The sequence below is a fragment of the Vombatus ursinus genome, unplaced genomic scaffold (genome assembly GCF_900497805.2).
Source record: "Vombatus ursinus unplaced genomic scaffold, bare-nosed wombat genome assembly UNPS02014863.1, whole genome shotgun sequence".
Classification (NCBI taxonomy): Eukaryota; Metazoa; Chordata; class Mammalia; order Diprotodontia; family Vombatidae; genus Vombatus; species Vombatus ursinus.
In genome coordinates, this window is record NW_020954641.1 from 21,414,568 (window position 1) to 21,429,664 (window position 15,097).

Below are 15,097 nucleotides of genomic sequence, written 5' to 3' on the forward strand. Positions count from 1 at the left end.
GACACTTACTAGCTTTGTGACCCTGAACAAGTCATTTAACCCTGTTTGCCTCAGTTTCCTCACCTGTAAAATGAGCTGGAGAAGGAAATGTCAAACCACTCTGGTATCTCTGCCAAGAAAAATCTAAGCAGGGTCACAGAGACTCGAATGAAAAATTAAAAACAACTGAACGCATTGAAAAGCTTGAGTTTGGTCACTCATTCCACAGCATATTATGAACCCTGAGAAATGGTAATTATATTTCAAGACTTCTTAAGGACTTATGTCTGCCTAAGTCATTCTTATATAAGTCATATATAGCCAGGCATTTTGTAAACAGGTGCTATCTCCTGCACCCATGTTAATTGCTCCTGCTTCTTGACTTTACACTAAATCTCTGTGTGACAGCAGAAGGGAATGAGAGATGGGAATGAGAAGATGTCAACTTGTCCACATTAACTCACCCTGGCAAACGCCCATCCAGATGCACACACCCACGTAAGCACACCCTCATTCACTCACAGACACATGTAAACATAAGCAAACACAGGCAGGCATGCCCAGACACATACACACACTTATACACACAAAGATACATATATACTAAGTGATACATACACACCCATGCAGATGCACACGGGCTTTTTTCCCTAGGGCGATAAGCCTGGCTGCCACATGCACTGAAGCTTTTTCCAACTTAATGCAAAAACAAAAGAAGAATGTTCCCTAAGCCCCAGCACATGTGTGTGATTGGCTGGGGCACGTGACCAGAAGGAAGCGGTTCAATCCCATTACAGGATGGGAAAACTATTCTTTGGGCAAAAGGAGCCAGAGGCTGGAGCTGTGAGTGCTGTTGGGAGAAGCCGCGAACATCAGGACTTGGAGAAACAGTGGCAACCGTGGCAAAAGCTTGTGGGCCCTCAGTTGCAGCACTGCCTGGGCAGCAGGGGAGCTGTCTGCAGCAGCCTAGTTTCCCCATGGCCCAGGCACCGAGGCCTTGTGCCTCGGTGCATGCCTGAGACCCCCAGGGATCCTCTGGAGAAGACTAGTCCCGGTGAGTGTCAGTTCCATTTACCTTTGACCCTTCACTTATACTAAACATGGCCCCGCCCTGCCCTGACCATTCATCTTCCAGACTTGGCCTCCCGTTAGAGGGGGAAAGTTTTCTAATCACAATGAAAGTTATAAGCAAAGTCTATGTTGAGTGACTGCAGAGAGGAACTGAAGTATCTAGATTCTGAGGGCAGTTTTAAACTGCTATCATCTCTTCTGTCTTGATTTTAAATGTCAGGAGAATTTTAAGCTTGCAGAGAAGTGGACCGTGGCTTGTTAGACAGGCATGAGCAGAGAAACTGTTCAAAATTCTGTTCCCTAAGGAACAAAAATAGGAGTATCCTGTCAAGATGTAGAGAATTAAAGCTTTCATACAAATCCCTCATTTTGTAGCTGAGAAAACTGAGTCCCTGAGAGGCTAAGCAATTGCTAATTACCAGCAAATCTAGGTTTAGAACCCACATCCATCCCCCAACTCCTGGGCTAACATTCCTTCTTCTGAATGACACAGTCACTTTGGTCAGTTTCAAACATGCTGTCTTTGCTGCTGAAATGGAATTGGCATCTGGGTACAAATGCCTGCACAGACTCCCTCCTGTAGTCCCTTTTCCTTAAGCCCTGCATAAGACTCCCCATTCCTGGACTCTGATCCTTGGCTGCTTTTGTGGGTGGGTGGTTGCTTGCAGGGCCCCCATAGGAGGTTCCACATCTTCCGAAGCATCTGTCCAAAACCTAAAGAGACTCTCACGAAAAACAATACTCAAACCAAGACTTAGAGCAGTGGCTGCTGAGTTAATCTCGATCTTTTCAGACTTCACCCTGCTAGGTATGCTATTCACAAGACTCAGTCCCTAAGGGACTTCTACCTTTTTTTGTTGGTTTTTTGGTTGGGCAATGGGGGTTAAGTGACTTGCCCAGGGTCACACAGCTAGTTAGTGTTAAGTGTCTGAGGCCAGATTTGAACTCAGGTCCTCCTGAATCCAGGGCCAGTGCTCTATCCACTGCACCACCTAGCCACCCACCCTAGTTTATGTTCTTAAAGACCATCTTGTTCTCTTCAATACCCACCCACACTTGGTAAAGTGTTGGAGACTGAGAAAATATGCCGCCCTGCCTCTATGTTCCCTCCTACTCATTCAGACCCATTACCAGCTCACAGCCTCCCACAGACAGCACTGATACAGATGTGCACCAATCATTTAAAAATGCACAGATGGGGCAGCTAGGTGGCACAGTGTATAGAGCACCAACTCTGAAGTCAGGAAAACCTGAGTTCAAATCTGACCTCAGACCAAACACTTGAAGCTTACTAGCTGTGTGACCCTGGGCAAGTCACTTAACCCCAATTGCCTAAAAAAAAAAATATATATATATATATATATATTTATGTATACACAGACACAGATAATGTAAAACTTGACAACCTAAGTAAAAGAGAGGCACTTAGGTGGTACAATAGGTAGAGTGCTGGACCTGGAGCCAGAAAGACCTGAGTTCAAGTCCAGCCTCAGACACTTACTAACTGTGTGGCCCCAGGCAAGTCACTTAAATTCTCTGTGCCTCAGTTACCTCATCTGTAAAATGAAGGTGATAGTAATAGCACTTGCCTCACAGAGTTGTTATGAGGATCAAGTGAAATATTTGTAAAGTGCTTTACAAACCTTAAAGCACTGAATGCTAATTATTATTATTATTATTATTATATCAAGCCAATATCAATACCTGCTTTCTTATAATTCCTGGAGTGAGTTATTTGGAGATGACAGTGCTATAACTAGCATGAGGCAAATGGAGTTTTGCTACAGGGCATTCAAGGTATTGTGCTTCCTTCCCAGAAGGGCACACTTCCTCTATGACCAATGTCCCTACACCTGTCTTTTCAGTCTATGCCACCAACAAAGCACAAGCTGCCACCCCCCAAAGTCCTGTCATCTTGCCACGTCTCTCCTGGGTCTGCCTTCTGCACCCAACCGCAATACCATAAGGGTATCTCTGCACATACATACGCGCGTGCGCGCGCACACACACACACACACACACACACACACGCACACACACTCTTTTTATGCCAGGTGTAAAATGTCCTAGTTATGACTCTAGGATGTACATACTGTACCTTTGCTGCTTCAGTTCCACTTGCATTACTGAACATGCAAAAGCACTCAATATTGATGTTGAGAGATTATGAAAGACATGGATATGCTATTTAAGGGAAAATATTTTCTTCCAACTTTTAAGACTCATTACTACATGACCTTGAACAACTTACTTAAATTCTCTGAGCTCTTGTTTCTTCTGTAAGAAAAGGGGTTGGACTACATCGTCCCTAAAGTCCCTTCTAGCTCTAAATTCCATGAAACTATGAAATCCAAAGATTTTTTTTAAATTCCCATTAGAACCATAGAAAATTGGAGATCATTTAGTTCATCTCTTTCATTTTGCCAAGGACAAACTGGGGCACAGAAAACTTGCACAAAGTGAGATTTGCTAGCTTGTAAAAATCCGTTCTCCTCAAAGAAAAGAACTGGATTTAAGTACTGGGAGAGCTGAACTGACCTGTCTCATGGTCTGTCTCCCACTTATGTTTCCAGACCTCAGGATAAAAGATTCAAAGTCTTCCCCCCCTTCTCCACTCCCTCTTTCCACTTCCTCTTCACTTACATACATTGTAGATATATTTTATTTTGGTATGACTTTTTAGTTGTGAATAAAATAAAATTTTATATGTATTTATCAATTTCTCAAGCCAAAGGCATCAAATAGTTAATAACCTAAATAAATTGTTACTTGGAAGCCTGGTACTTCCCAGCTGAGATTCCCTTCCTTCCCACCCCCAGCTTCAAATGCCTTCCCTAACCAAATTATTTTTGTACATATTTTGGACATATCTATATATGTATGTGCTGTCTTCCCCAAAAGAAAGTAAATTCCTCAAAGGCAGGGATTGTTTCACTTTGGTGTTTATAATCCCAGCATCTATCTAGCACAGTTCCTGGCCAATTGCAAACACAATAAATGCTTGTTAACTGATGATTGGTTAAAAGAACCAAGTTCTGAATTATTTTGTAATAATACAAATCCTGAAGGGGAGAATTATTAAATTCCTTGTAATGTGATTCAAGAATCCTTTTTAAAAATATATGAACAAATTTTTTTTTATTTTTAACCATGTCTAACTTTCACCATTATCCATTCAATGACTTTCAAAAAATGATTATTAATGGCAATGTGCCGAGACTAAAACTCATATTGAAGATATTAACATTATAGCATTGTGCATGTTTATTAGGCAAAATTAGCAGTAGAAATTGAAAATAGTATCTTTTGTTATCCAAATGTATAACTCTCTAAACCTATTCTTGCCCATTCTCCATTTCTTCATTCACTGTTCCGGAGCATGCTTACTTAGCTAGCACCTAGCAATAACATCACTTTGTTTCTTTGACCTCTCTCCTTTCTTTCAGGCCCTAATCTTATACACTCCTCCTAGAATCTTTACCCAGATGTCCTATCACCACATCAAATATACCACAGAAATTAAAATTTGCTACCCCATTCCAACCCATCCCTACTTCGCCCCCCAAATCCAGTTTCTCTTGTCCACAATTAGTGACATACCTAAGGCTTCTCTCCTCTCACAATGAGATTGAATTAGATGACCCCTAATGTCCCTTCCACTTCTAAATCCAGATACAGATCAGCTTTTTTTTCCCCCTGTGATTCTCCAGTGTAGGCAGCTCTCACTGATCATCAACTATCCTGCGACTTGTAGTCATAGAAAATTCCCAGGGAGAAGGCTTACATGAAATGATGCAAAAGAAGTAAGGAGAACCCAGAGGAAAATCTATAGTAACAGCAGCAACAGCAATAATATCAAGATAATCCACTCTGATCAATACAATGATCAACCCCAATTCCAAAAGATTCATGATGAAACATGCTAGCCACCTCCAGAAAGAGAACTGGAGGACTCAGAGTGCAGATTGAAGCATATTTTCTTCTTTTCTTTTCTTTTTCTTGCTTTTTTACTTTGGAACATGGCTAATAAAGAAATTTGTTTTGTATGTCTATACATATTTGTAATAGGCTTTATTTTTCTTGCCTTCCCAATGGGTAGGGGAGGGAGGAGAACAGAGAGAATTTGGAACTGAAAATAAAATAAAATTGAATTAAAAAAAGAAAGTTCTCAAGGACCCTGAAAAATTAAATGACTTGCCCACAGTCACACAGCCAGTAATGAGAAAGAGGCTGGACTTGACCATCAAGGCCAGTTCTCTCTCTTCTGCACTGAAATGTCCCTCCTATACAAAGAGACGTTTCAAAACTTGTTTGCCCCACCCCCACCAGGGTGAACTTGGAGTCACAGAATCTGGTTTCAAATCCTGTGTCTACTATTTACCAACTGTGTGACGTTGGGCAAATCATTTAACCTTTCTAGAAAGAGGTTGTTGGATAACTGCTCATCTGAGATGTTACAGAAGGGGGTTCCTATTCAGGATTGATCTATACGATATATGAAGTTGCTTCCAACTCTGAATTTCTCTGACCTTATTTGTGACCTCTAACATTTTAGGAAGGACATTGACAAGCTGGACCGTGTCCAAAGGAAGGAAAACAAGATGGTAAGGCAATTCAACCCTAATTAGAAGAAATTCTATTGCACTGGGAATGGTTTATCTGGAGAAGACTTAGAGAAATCAGAAGAGCTATTTTCAAGTAATTAAAAAGCTATTCTGCAGTATAGTCAGTCAGTCAATAAACATTTATTAAGTACCTGCTATGTTCCAAACACCATATCAAAATCTGCAGATACAAAGAAGTAAAAGACAGTTCCTGCCCTCAAGGAGCTTGCAATCTAAGGGGGGAAATAACAAGCAAACAATATGTACAAACAAACTATATACAGGATAAATAGGAACAAATTAACAGGAGGAAGGCACTGGAATTAAGAGGGGGTGGGAAAAGCTTCGTGTAGAAGATATAAGTTTAATTGAGACTTAAAGGAAGCCTGAGAAGCAAGGAGGCAGAGATGAGGAGGGAGAGTGTTCAGGGGACAATCAAAGAAAAAGCCCAGAGCAGAGAGATGGGATGTCTTGTTTTTGAGGGCCAGTGTCACTGGATCAAAAAAAAATGTGTTGGGGAGGAAGGTGTAAGAAGACTGGAAAGGGAGGAGGGGACTAGTGCAGGGAAGGATCTGACTGCCAAACAAAAGATTTTTGCATTTGATCCTGGAGGAAATAGGGAGCCATTGGAGTTTATTGGGCCCTAGTGAGTGACATGATTGGATCTTCACTTTAGGAGCAGCCGTTCCAGTGGCTGAATGGAGCATGGATTAGAGTGGGGAAGGGCTTGGGACGGGCAGACCCACCATCAGGCTATTACAAAAGTCTAGGTTTGAGGTGATGAGGGCCTGCACGTGAGTGATAGCAGTGTCAGAGGAAACAGATTTGTGCTGTTTATGTTCAGAATTAGGAGTAATGAGGGAAAATTATAGAGAAGTAGATTTTGACTAGATGAATTAAAACAATAATAACAACAACAACCCTAATAATTAGAACTGACCAAATCTGGAATGGGCTGAATTGTGAGATAGTGAGTTTCCCAAAACTAGAAATCGTCAAGTGGAGGCTGAATGACCGTTTGTCGGGGATGTTGTAGATGGAATTTCTATTCAGATAAGTTTTTAGACTAAAATATCTGTAGGCTCCTTACAACTTAGGGAGATTTCAAATTTGATTGGCAACAAGCATTTATGCACCTACTGTGTGCCAAGCACCATTCTAAGTGCTGAGGATGCAAAGAAAGGCAAAAAAGTTAGAAGTTAAGGCACCTTGGCAAGCCTGTCCTATGGAAAGAACACTACCTTCGGTGTCAAAGGACTTGGGTTCAAATTGCATCTAAGATGCTTACTTACTGCCTGTGTGACTTTGGATCAAATCACTTACCCTCCTGGAGCCTCACTTTCCTCATATATTTAAACAACCACAACTTCAACAACAACATTTGACTAGATGTCCTCCGAGGTCCCTTCCAGTTGTACATCTGTGAATCTGAACCATGGTCACACTGAAGCAGTTAGGCCCAGCTCGGAGTAGCTTCCCCTATAACTAACATTTTGATGTGTCCTGTAATTACTTCTGGGACCCATTAGTGCAAAATTTCTGCCTCCAGCTCTGGTTATTAGGTTTCTCATAGTGACCTATTTTTTCCCCCATATTTAGCCAGTAAAGTGTCAGCTTAGGTCAACATGTTTTCCCTGGTTTCTTGGCAAACAGATCCTGTGGATTTTAGCGTTGGCAAAACCCATAGCCTCTGGTGCCAAAGACTATCTAAAGTCTGTTCCTGAAGGAAGGGGTAGTAGGGTTTGTGAAGTGGAAAATAAGGAACACTCAATGACCAAGCTGTCAGGGCCCAGGATTATCCCATCTCTCCTCTGCTTTCTCCTGGCATTTCAGAGAAGAAGAAGAAAAAAAAAACCAGAGGTCCAAACAAAGAACTCTGTTTTTAATTTGCTTCTTGGAATTCCACGAGGGTATGGGAGTGTTCTGCATAAGGGAATTCCTACTCCTATCAAAGTGGTTTTCCCAATCAGTTCCAACATCTGTAATGTAAGCATGTCCCATCCTATCCCTCTGACCATCCATTCATCTAAACTCTGACTGAGAGTAAGAACACAATAATTATCACACTAGGTCAGGCCTTTGGTCCCTTTAGGCCAGGACTTCGTGACAAAGTCATCCAGGGCCCACGTTGTAGAATAACAAAGTTGCCATGCTTAGTTTCAATCTCAAAGGTCAGAGATGCCATGGGCAAGTCACTTGACTCGAGGCCCTGTGAGCCTCCATTTCTTCATCTATAAATGGAGCAAGATACTATTTATAGTTCTTGTTGTTCAGCCATTTTTCAGTCACGTCTAAATCTTCTTGACTCCATTTGGGGTTTTCTTGGCAGAGATACCGGAGTGATTTATCATTCCCTTCTCCAGCTCATTTGACAGATGAGGAAACTAAGGCAAACAGGGTTAAGTGACTAGCCCAGGGTCACACAGCTACTAAGTGTCTGAAGACAGATTTGAACTCAGGAAGATGAGTCTCCTTGACTCTAGGCCAGGCACCCTATCCTACAAGATGAGAAAGGCACTTTACAAACCAACTCACATATAGAAATGTGAGTTATCATAATTATCTTAGTTTGCTATAGTAATTCATTATCAATCTGTTGTCCAAGAATTTGTCTAAAACTCTTCTGAAGAATGGACTTTCTTTTGAAATTCCACAAGCTTAATACCTTAAGTGTATGCTTATTTGACTCTCAAGCTTGCAGAAAGGGGGGTGGGACTCCCTAATTCTAATGGACCAGGATTTGAGAAATAAATCCAAATACTCTGGGCTGGGCTACTCTCCAGAGAAAGACAAATCATATAGACAGAGCCTCATAGAGCTGGAAAGGACCCTAGAGATTTAGAGCATCGCCTTCATTGGATTAATAATTTTTTGAAAAAAAAAAATAATAATTTTTTGGCTTGGACTTGAGATTTCATTGGAATTCTAAGAGAGGAAATTCCATTTACCAGTGCACATTAGCACCTGCTCTTCTTAACTTTACCCTGTGGTTCAGGGAGGCAGCTTTGGAGAAAGTATAGAGGGGAAGCCTAGGAAGCAGGAAGGTCTGGATTCCAGTCCTGACTCTGACATCTGCTCTGCCACTGTGGGCAAATCACTTTACCTTCTCAGTATCTCCATGCAGCTCTTAAAGAGAATGTTACAGATGAGTTATTGATCTGAATCAGGGGAAGGAGTTTCACCCATATGGATGAAATCCCATGCCTAGGCTTCCTGATTCCCCAGCCCCACCCCAAAAATGTAATTCATAGCTTGATTCCTTTAAGTTCTGAACTTCCAAGTTTATTTATGGATCGTAACCCTTGAAGCTTAAGAGCAGCAAAACTTAAAGCCAAAGTCTTGGGAGTTTAGCCAAGCTGAGATTCCACAATTCCATTTCTGGGGTTTGACCAAACAAGGACTTCTCTCACCATGGTGGGAAGAATGTAAAGAACCCCTCCATGCTCTGCCCACATCTCCCCCATTGTCCCAATACACACGCATACAGAGAGAGAGAGAGAGAGAGAGCGAGAGAGAGCACTAAAGCCAAAAGAGAAACCGCACCCCAAAAAAACCCAAAATAAACCACTAGTTATTTGGAGTGGGGTGTCAAACTATCAGCAGCCCTCTGCCTTATCATCCTTAGAAAGAAAACTTCTGGGGGACAAGAATTGGGATTTGCCCTGATTTGGATACCACAATCAATCACATAGTTAGCCTAAATTTAATCCCTGGGAAAGCAACAGTTCATAGGTCACAGGATTTAGGGCTAAAAGGGACCTTGGAGATCATCTAATCCAGTACCCTTTGTTTAAAAGAAACAAAGACACAGGGAATAAGTAACTGGCCCAGCAAGGTGGCAGATAATATCAAGTAAGAAGACCGGGATATGAAACCAGGTCCTCTGACTCCCAATCCTGTGCGTTTTCCACTATATCATTAGGTAGGGAGTGCTTAGCAATAGCAGAAGACTAGGTATCAGAAGACCTGGGCTCTTGGAAAATAATTCTACAGTTTATTAAGCACCTACTTGGTTCCAGGTTTGATGCAATGGATAAAGAGCTGGCCTGGGAGGCAGAAAAACATGGATTATAGTCCTATCATAGACACACACTGACTGAATAACCCTGGGCATGTCACATGGTCTCTAAGTGCTCCCAGGTTAACTCAATGCCCATAGGCGGCTAAACTACTGAGAAGGGGCTGACCAATAGGAGCTTCCTCAAAAGAAGTTCCTTTCATCATTGAAATCACAGGTCCAGATTTAAAAAAAAAAAAAGTCCTAGGCATTAGGAATATGAAGATAAATTTAAAAGAAAATCCACCCCCCCAAAAAAGAAAGTCCTTACCTCCAAAGAGCCTAAAGAACTTAAATTCTACTAGGGTGATTATAGGCAGCAGTCTCTGTTACCTTGACCTAGTTGTTTTTTTTATCTCTGGGCCTTCATTTCCTTTTCTGTAAAATGAGAAGGACAAAATCAATGACCTCCTAAGTCCTTTCATTCCATAGTTATAATTCTATTGATAAGCATCCCAAAAGCATTAAAAAAAAATGGCGTTCATAAATTGACTTGCCACCATGAAGTACCAGGAACTTGGCACTATCCAAAACCCTAAGAAGCCATGATGTGGGACATCAGAGAAGGGTTCACCAACAGCAGGATTTGAGGGAAGAGCATTCAGGAGGCTTGAACACAAGGTATACAGAGAAAGGTTGAGGAGAGAGAGGCATTCTGGCATTGAAGATGACTATTTCTTCCTGTCCACTTTGTCCAGATTAAGAAGAAAACTCTAGCTTTCTTTTCATTTCCAAAACAATCCCAGGACCTGGTGCCCTGAGTCCTTGAGTGCTACTGGAACTTTTAGTTTCCAAATCACTAGCCTTTTTTTTTTAAACCTGCTGGTCTCTCCCTTAAAGAAAATGGTCCCCAGCCATTTTCTCCATCCCTTTCTTAAATATAGACAATCAAAAAACAATAAATCAAACCCTAATTTGTAGTTTGTGAGATGTAAATGCTCACACTGAAAATTTAACAATAAGCTTTCACAAGGCAGTTAGAAATGACTCCAGGAGACCCCTGCTGAGATGTGACTTGCCCAGGGTCACACAGTCAATATGTGTCAAAAGACTTAGACTTGAACCCAGGTTCTCCTGACTCTAAAGCCGGCTCACTCTATATCATGCCACCTTGCCTCAAGTCTAGCCCAAAGTCACACCCATAATAAATAGCATAGTTAGAATTTAAACTCATCCCCCTATTCATTTTCCCTACTAAATGATGACCACAGTTTAGATAAGGCAATAGCTGTTGCTTGGATCTTCTCTCCCCCATCCCATACCTCTTGGCAGCATGAAAAGAACTGGTTTTTCACCTTCCCCTTCTCAACAGTTAAAAATTTAGTTGCTGAGTCAGCCTGTAGCCAAAAACAATCAGACAAAGTTAGTGGGCCTAGATGAGGTCCTGCAGTGAAGGAGATGAGAAAAGAAAGGGACTAGAGCCAGATAGAACAAGAAAAAGGGAAACAAGGATCCCCAAGCACAGAGGGCTGAGGAATGGACCTGATTGGCTGCCGCCAGACCTCCCCCATTCCAAGTCTCATGCAGTGCTACCTACCATGGAAAGGAGTATCTGAAAAATGTGCTTAGGCTAATGGGACCCAGTGGGAACGTGGAAGGCTCTAATAGCTCAGAAAGCAAGAAGCAGAGGCAAGTGGGAAAGGCACGTACAATGCAGAATGTCAGTTCTGGAAGGGAAATGATTTGCCTGATGTCTTACTAGGGTTTAGTAATATTTGCTGCCCAGAAATGAAGCCAAGGAACCAAAGAACAGCCTACAGAGGTAGCTAGGGACAGGAATATCTGGGGCTGGAGAGAAATGAAAGAGCCTGAGCTAAGGAAAGCCAGATACCATCAATTGGAAAGCCTGGTAAAATGTCAAATCATGTTGTTGCTAAGACTTGTTGTTGCTTAGACTATCTACCCTCATTTCAAATATTGTAAGACACAGAGTGTTGTAGTATATAGAACACTGGACTTGCAGTCAGGAAGACCTATATTCAAATCTCCCTTAGCTGTATGATCCTGGGCAAGTCACTCACCCCTTCTCAGTTCCAGGTTCCTCATCTGTAAAATAGGGGTAATAACAGGACCTACCTCACAAGGCTATTGTGAGGATCAAATGAGATAATGTATGTAAATCACTTTGCCAACCTTAAATCAATATATAAATGTCAGAAATGATAATAATGGTGATGACACTGATGTTAAGATGGGCATTGTCACAGGTCCGGACTCTCCTTCTGCTCTGGGCAAGCTTCCCACAGTCAGCTCTGTGGCAGGATGCACTTTTGGTATTTGGCCCTAGTATCACTCCTCTCTTTGCCCTATATTTGCATACTGCTTTCCACATCCTCCTAATAACCCCATGAGAAAGGGAAGTCCGGTATTATTTTCCTATTTTACCGATAGTGTCTCTGAGCTCTCATTTCCTAACAGCCAGAATCCGTCATCATTAACCATTATTTTACCACATTAAGAGCAGCCTGGATTAATGGAAACAAAGGCATAGGCATCAGGTTTTGCAGTCAGAAGACAGCAGTATTGTGGGAGGCAAGAGTCACAATAGGATGAGAAGCATCTCAGTGAGTTGCTTTAGCCACAGCTGTTAAGTGCCTCCCTTTTCCTTCTGCTCTCTCCCTTCTCCACCATAGTCGCCTACCATTAGCACCAATCCCAGAGGGAAATGCCTGGTTTGCCATGCCCTAGGGACAGCTCTTTCTTCTAATAATCTGGCTGACCACCCAAAACTCATTGGCTCCCTTGCCTCCCTGCAGGTAGCCATCATGATTTCCTGGGTATTCTTAGCCTGGGCCATCCCCTGTGCTGCCAACCAACTCCTCAGTGCCTTCGCCCAAGGGGAACTCCAGAATGACCCCCCCAGGCTCATCTGCAGCATTCCAGGGCCCCAAGGTCCCCCTGGCCTCCCAGGAGCCCCAGGACCTTCAGGAATGGTGGGCAGGATGGGCTTTCCAGGCAAAGATGGGCAGGATGGGAAGGATGGAGAAAAGGGTGAGACTGGAGAAGAAGGTAAGGGAGAAGGCAAAATAATAATAATGATAATAATAATCATTATCATAATAATAGCTAGCAGTTATATGCTGCTTTTAGGTTTGCAACTATAGGTTTCAACTATACAAATACTATTCCCAACTAGTGATCCCCAGTCCTGGCTTCAAAACACTTCAGATTGTCTCCATTTATCTCAAGGAATGTCATGAAGATATCAAAATAAAATTCATGTCAGCTCCCTTTAGATAAAAATAAAATTTTAAATATTTACATCTATACATAGAGGCAGTATGATGTAGGGAAAAGAACATTTAGTGTTTATCACAGTGCCTGGCACGTAACAGGCCCTTTATAAATTTTTGTTGACTGATAGACACTGGCTGTAAGTTGGATCCTAGGCTGACTTGGTGCTGATCTTAAGCATATCACTTAACCTTGAGGCGTCTCAGTTTCCCCATGTTGTCACTTGGAGATAATAGTACCAGCCGTGCCTCGAATGAACATTGTCAGGGTCAAATGAGATAAGTAGATAGGAAATAGAGATGGGCTCTTTGAAAAGTCCAAACTGCTGGACAGATGTGAGACAACAGACTATAGTGACAAGAGCAGGAATCTTGGAATCAGATGCTTCCATCTATAAAATGGGAGCGACAATAATGCTGGATTTTTGTGAGAAAAGTGCTCTGTAAAGCATAAAACATTATATAAATGGGAGCTATTGCTATTACATGCTATGTATCCTCAAGGGTTCCAGGCAGAGATTCAGTTTCCTGATACTCCCTCCTTGTCCTGTGCCCTAAATGAAGGCAATCCAAGACTCTGTTGACTCTTGGGAAGGTACTTTCCATCATTCTTAGGTTATTGGATAGGCTATTCCCCCTCCCTGGGCCTCAGCTTCCTCATCTGTGAAATGAGAAGGTTAAAAGAGGTCATCCTCTGCCACCACAAAGTACTGGACCTGAATTCAAACATGACCTTAGATATTTACTGGCTGTATGACTCGAGGCAAGTCACTTAAACCTTTCTGTGCCTCAGTTTCCTCATCTGTAAAGTAGGGATAGAAATAGCACAAACTTCCCAAGGTTATTGTGAGGAACAAATAAGAGACTATAAGGCTCTATAGAAATGCTAGTTATTATGAGGATTCCAGCCAGTATCACGCTAGCATGATGTGGTTGTTGAGTGAATTGATGCTATACTGTTTTGTATTCCAGGTGCACGGGGCCGAATAGGGAACCCAGGGAAACCAGGACCAAAGGGCAAAGCAGGGGCAATCGGACGAGCTGGTCCCAGGGGTCCCAAGGGAATCAGTGGAACCCCAGGGAAACATGGTGCTACTGGGAAAAAGGGGCCCAAGGGGAAGAAGGGGGAGACAGGGATGCCAGGGCCCTGCACCTGTGGTGCTAACAGGGCCAGGTCTGCATTTTCAGTGGCTGTCACCAAGAGCTACCCCAGGGAGAGGCTACCTATCAAGTTTGACAAGATCCTGATGAATGAGGGTGGCCATTACAATGTGTCCAGCGGCAAGTTTGTCTGTGGCTTTCCTGGCATCTACTACTTCACCTACGACATCACTCTAGCCAACAAGCATCTGGCCATTGGGCTGGTGCACAACGGACAATACCGGATCCGAACGTTTGATGCCAACACTGGGAATCATGATGTGGCATCTGGCTCCACCATCTTAGCCCTGAAGCAGGGAGATGAAGTGTGGCTGCAGATCTTCTATTCGGAGCAGAATGGACTCTTCTATGATCCTTACTGGACGGACAGCCTGTTCACCGGCTTCCTCATCTATGCTGACCAGGATGGTCCCAATGACTTGTAGAAGGTGCTGATGGGAAAGGGAAACCATCACCCAGAGGAAGGGAGCCAGTGAGAACCAATCTCAGGCTGGGCTTTGCAAAGGCCCCTTGGAATGTAATGAGCATTCCAAGTTCTTGCTGAGTTAACTAATCCCCTCTGCATCTTGTCTCCCACACATTAAACGTGAGCATTTGAGTAGTTCACAGAGTCCCTACTCCCATTCTTCTCTAGGCTCTAAGGATATCCTTCAAAATTGCACTGAGAAGTTTGCTTGTGTCTATACGAGTTTTAGCAGGCAGCTGTATCCTCTACGATACTCCCCAGAGCATCAAGAAAAGCTTCTTGGGGAGGTCATGAAAGAAAAAGTCTTATTCAACAGACAAAAAAGAAAAGAAGTTTATTTAAATGTTGAGCCCAGCTAACTTCTTATGGACCTCAAGAATAAGATGAATGGGCAACTGGGTGGCACAGTGGATAGAGCTCCAAACTTGAAGTCAGGAGGACCTGAGTTCAAATCTGGCCTCAGACACGATACGCACTAGCTGTGTGACCCTGGGCAAGTCACTCAACCATGATTGCCTAAAAGAAA

At 42.7% G+C, this 15,097-nt stretch overlaps 1 protein-coding gene across 1 annotated transcript; it reads left to right on the top strand.

Annotated features, from left to right (window-relative positions):
* Nucleotides 1-775: 775 nt before the first annotated feature.
* Nucleotides 776-15,035, top strand: C1QTNF2 (C1q and TNF related 2). Its single transcript, XM_027841886.1, has 4 exons — nt 776-1,033; nt 5,606-5,654; nt 12,468-12,720; nt 13,917-15,035. The coding sequence occupies exons 2-4, from the start codon at nt 5,652-5,654 to the stop codon at nt 14,528-14,530; spliced, it is 870 nt and encodes a 289-aa protein (XP_027697687.1). The 5' UTR covers nt 776-1,033; nt 5,606-5,651; the 3' UTR covers nt 14,531-15,035.
* Nucleotides 15,036-15,097: the final 62 nt, after the last annotated feature.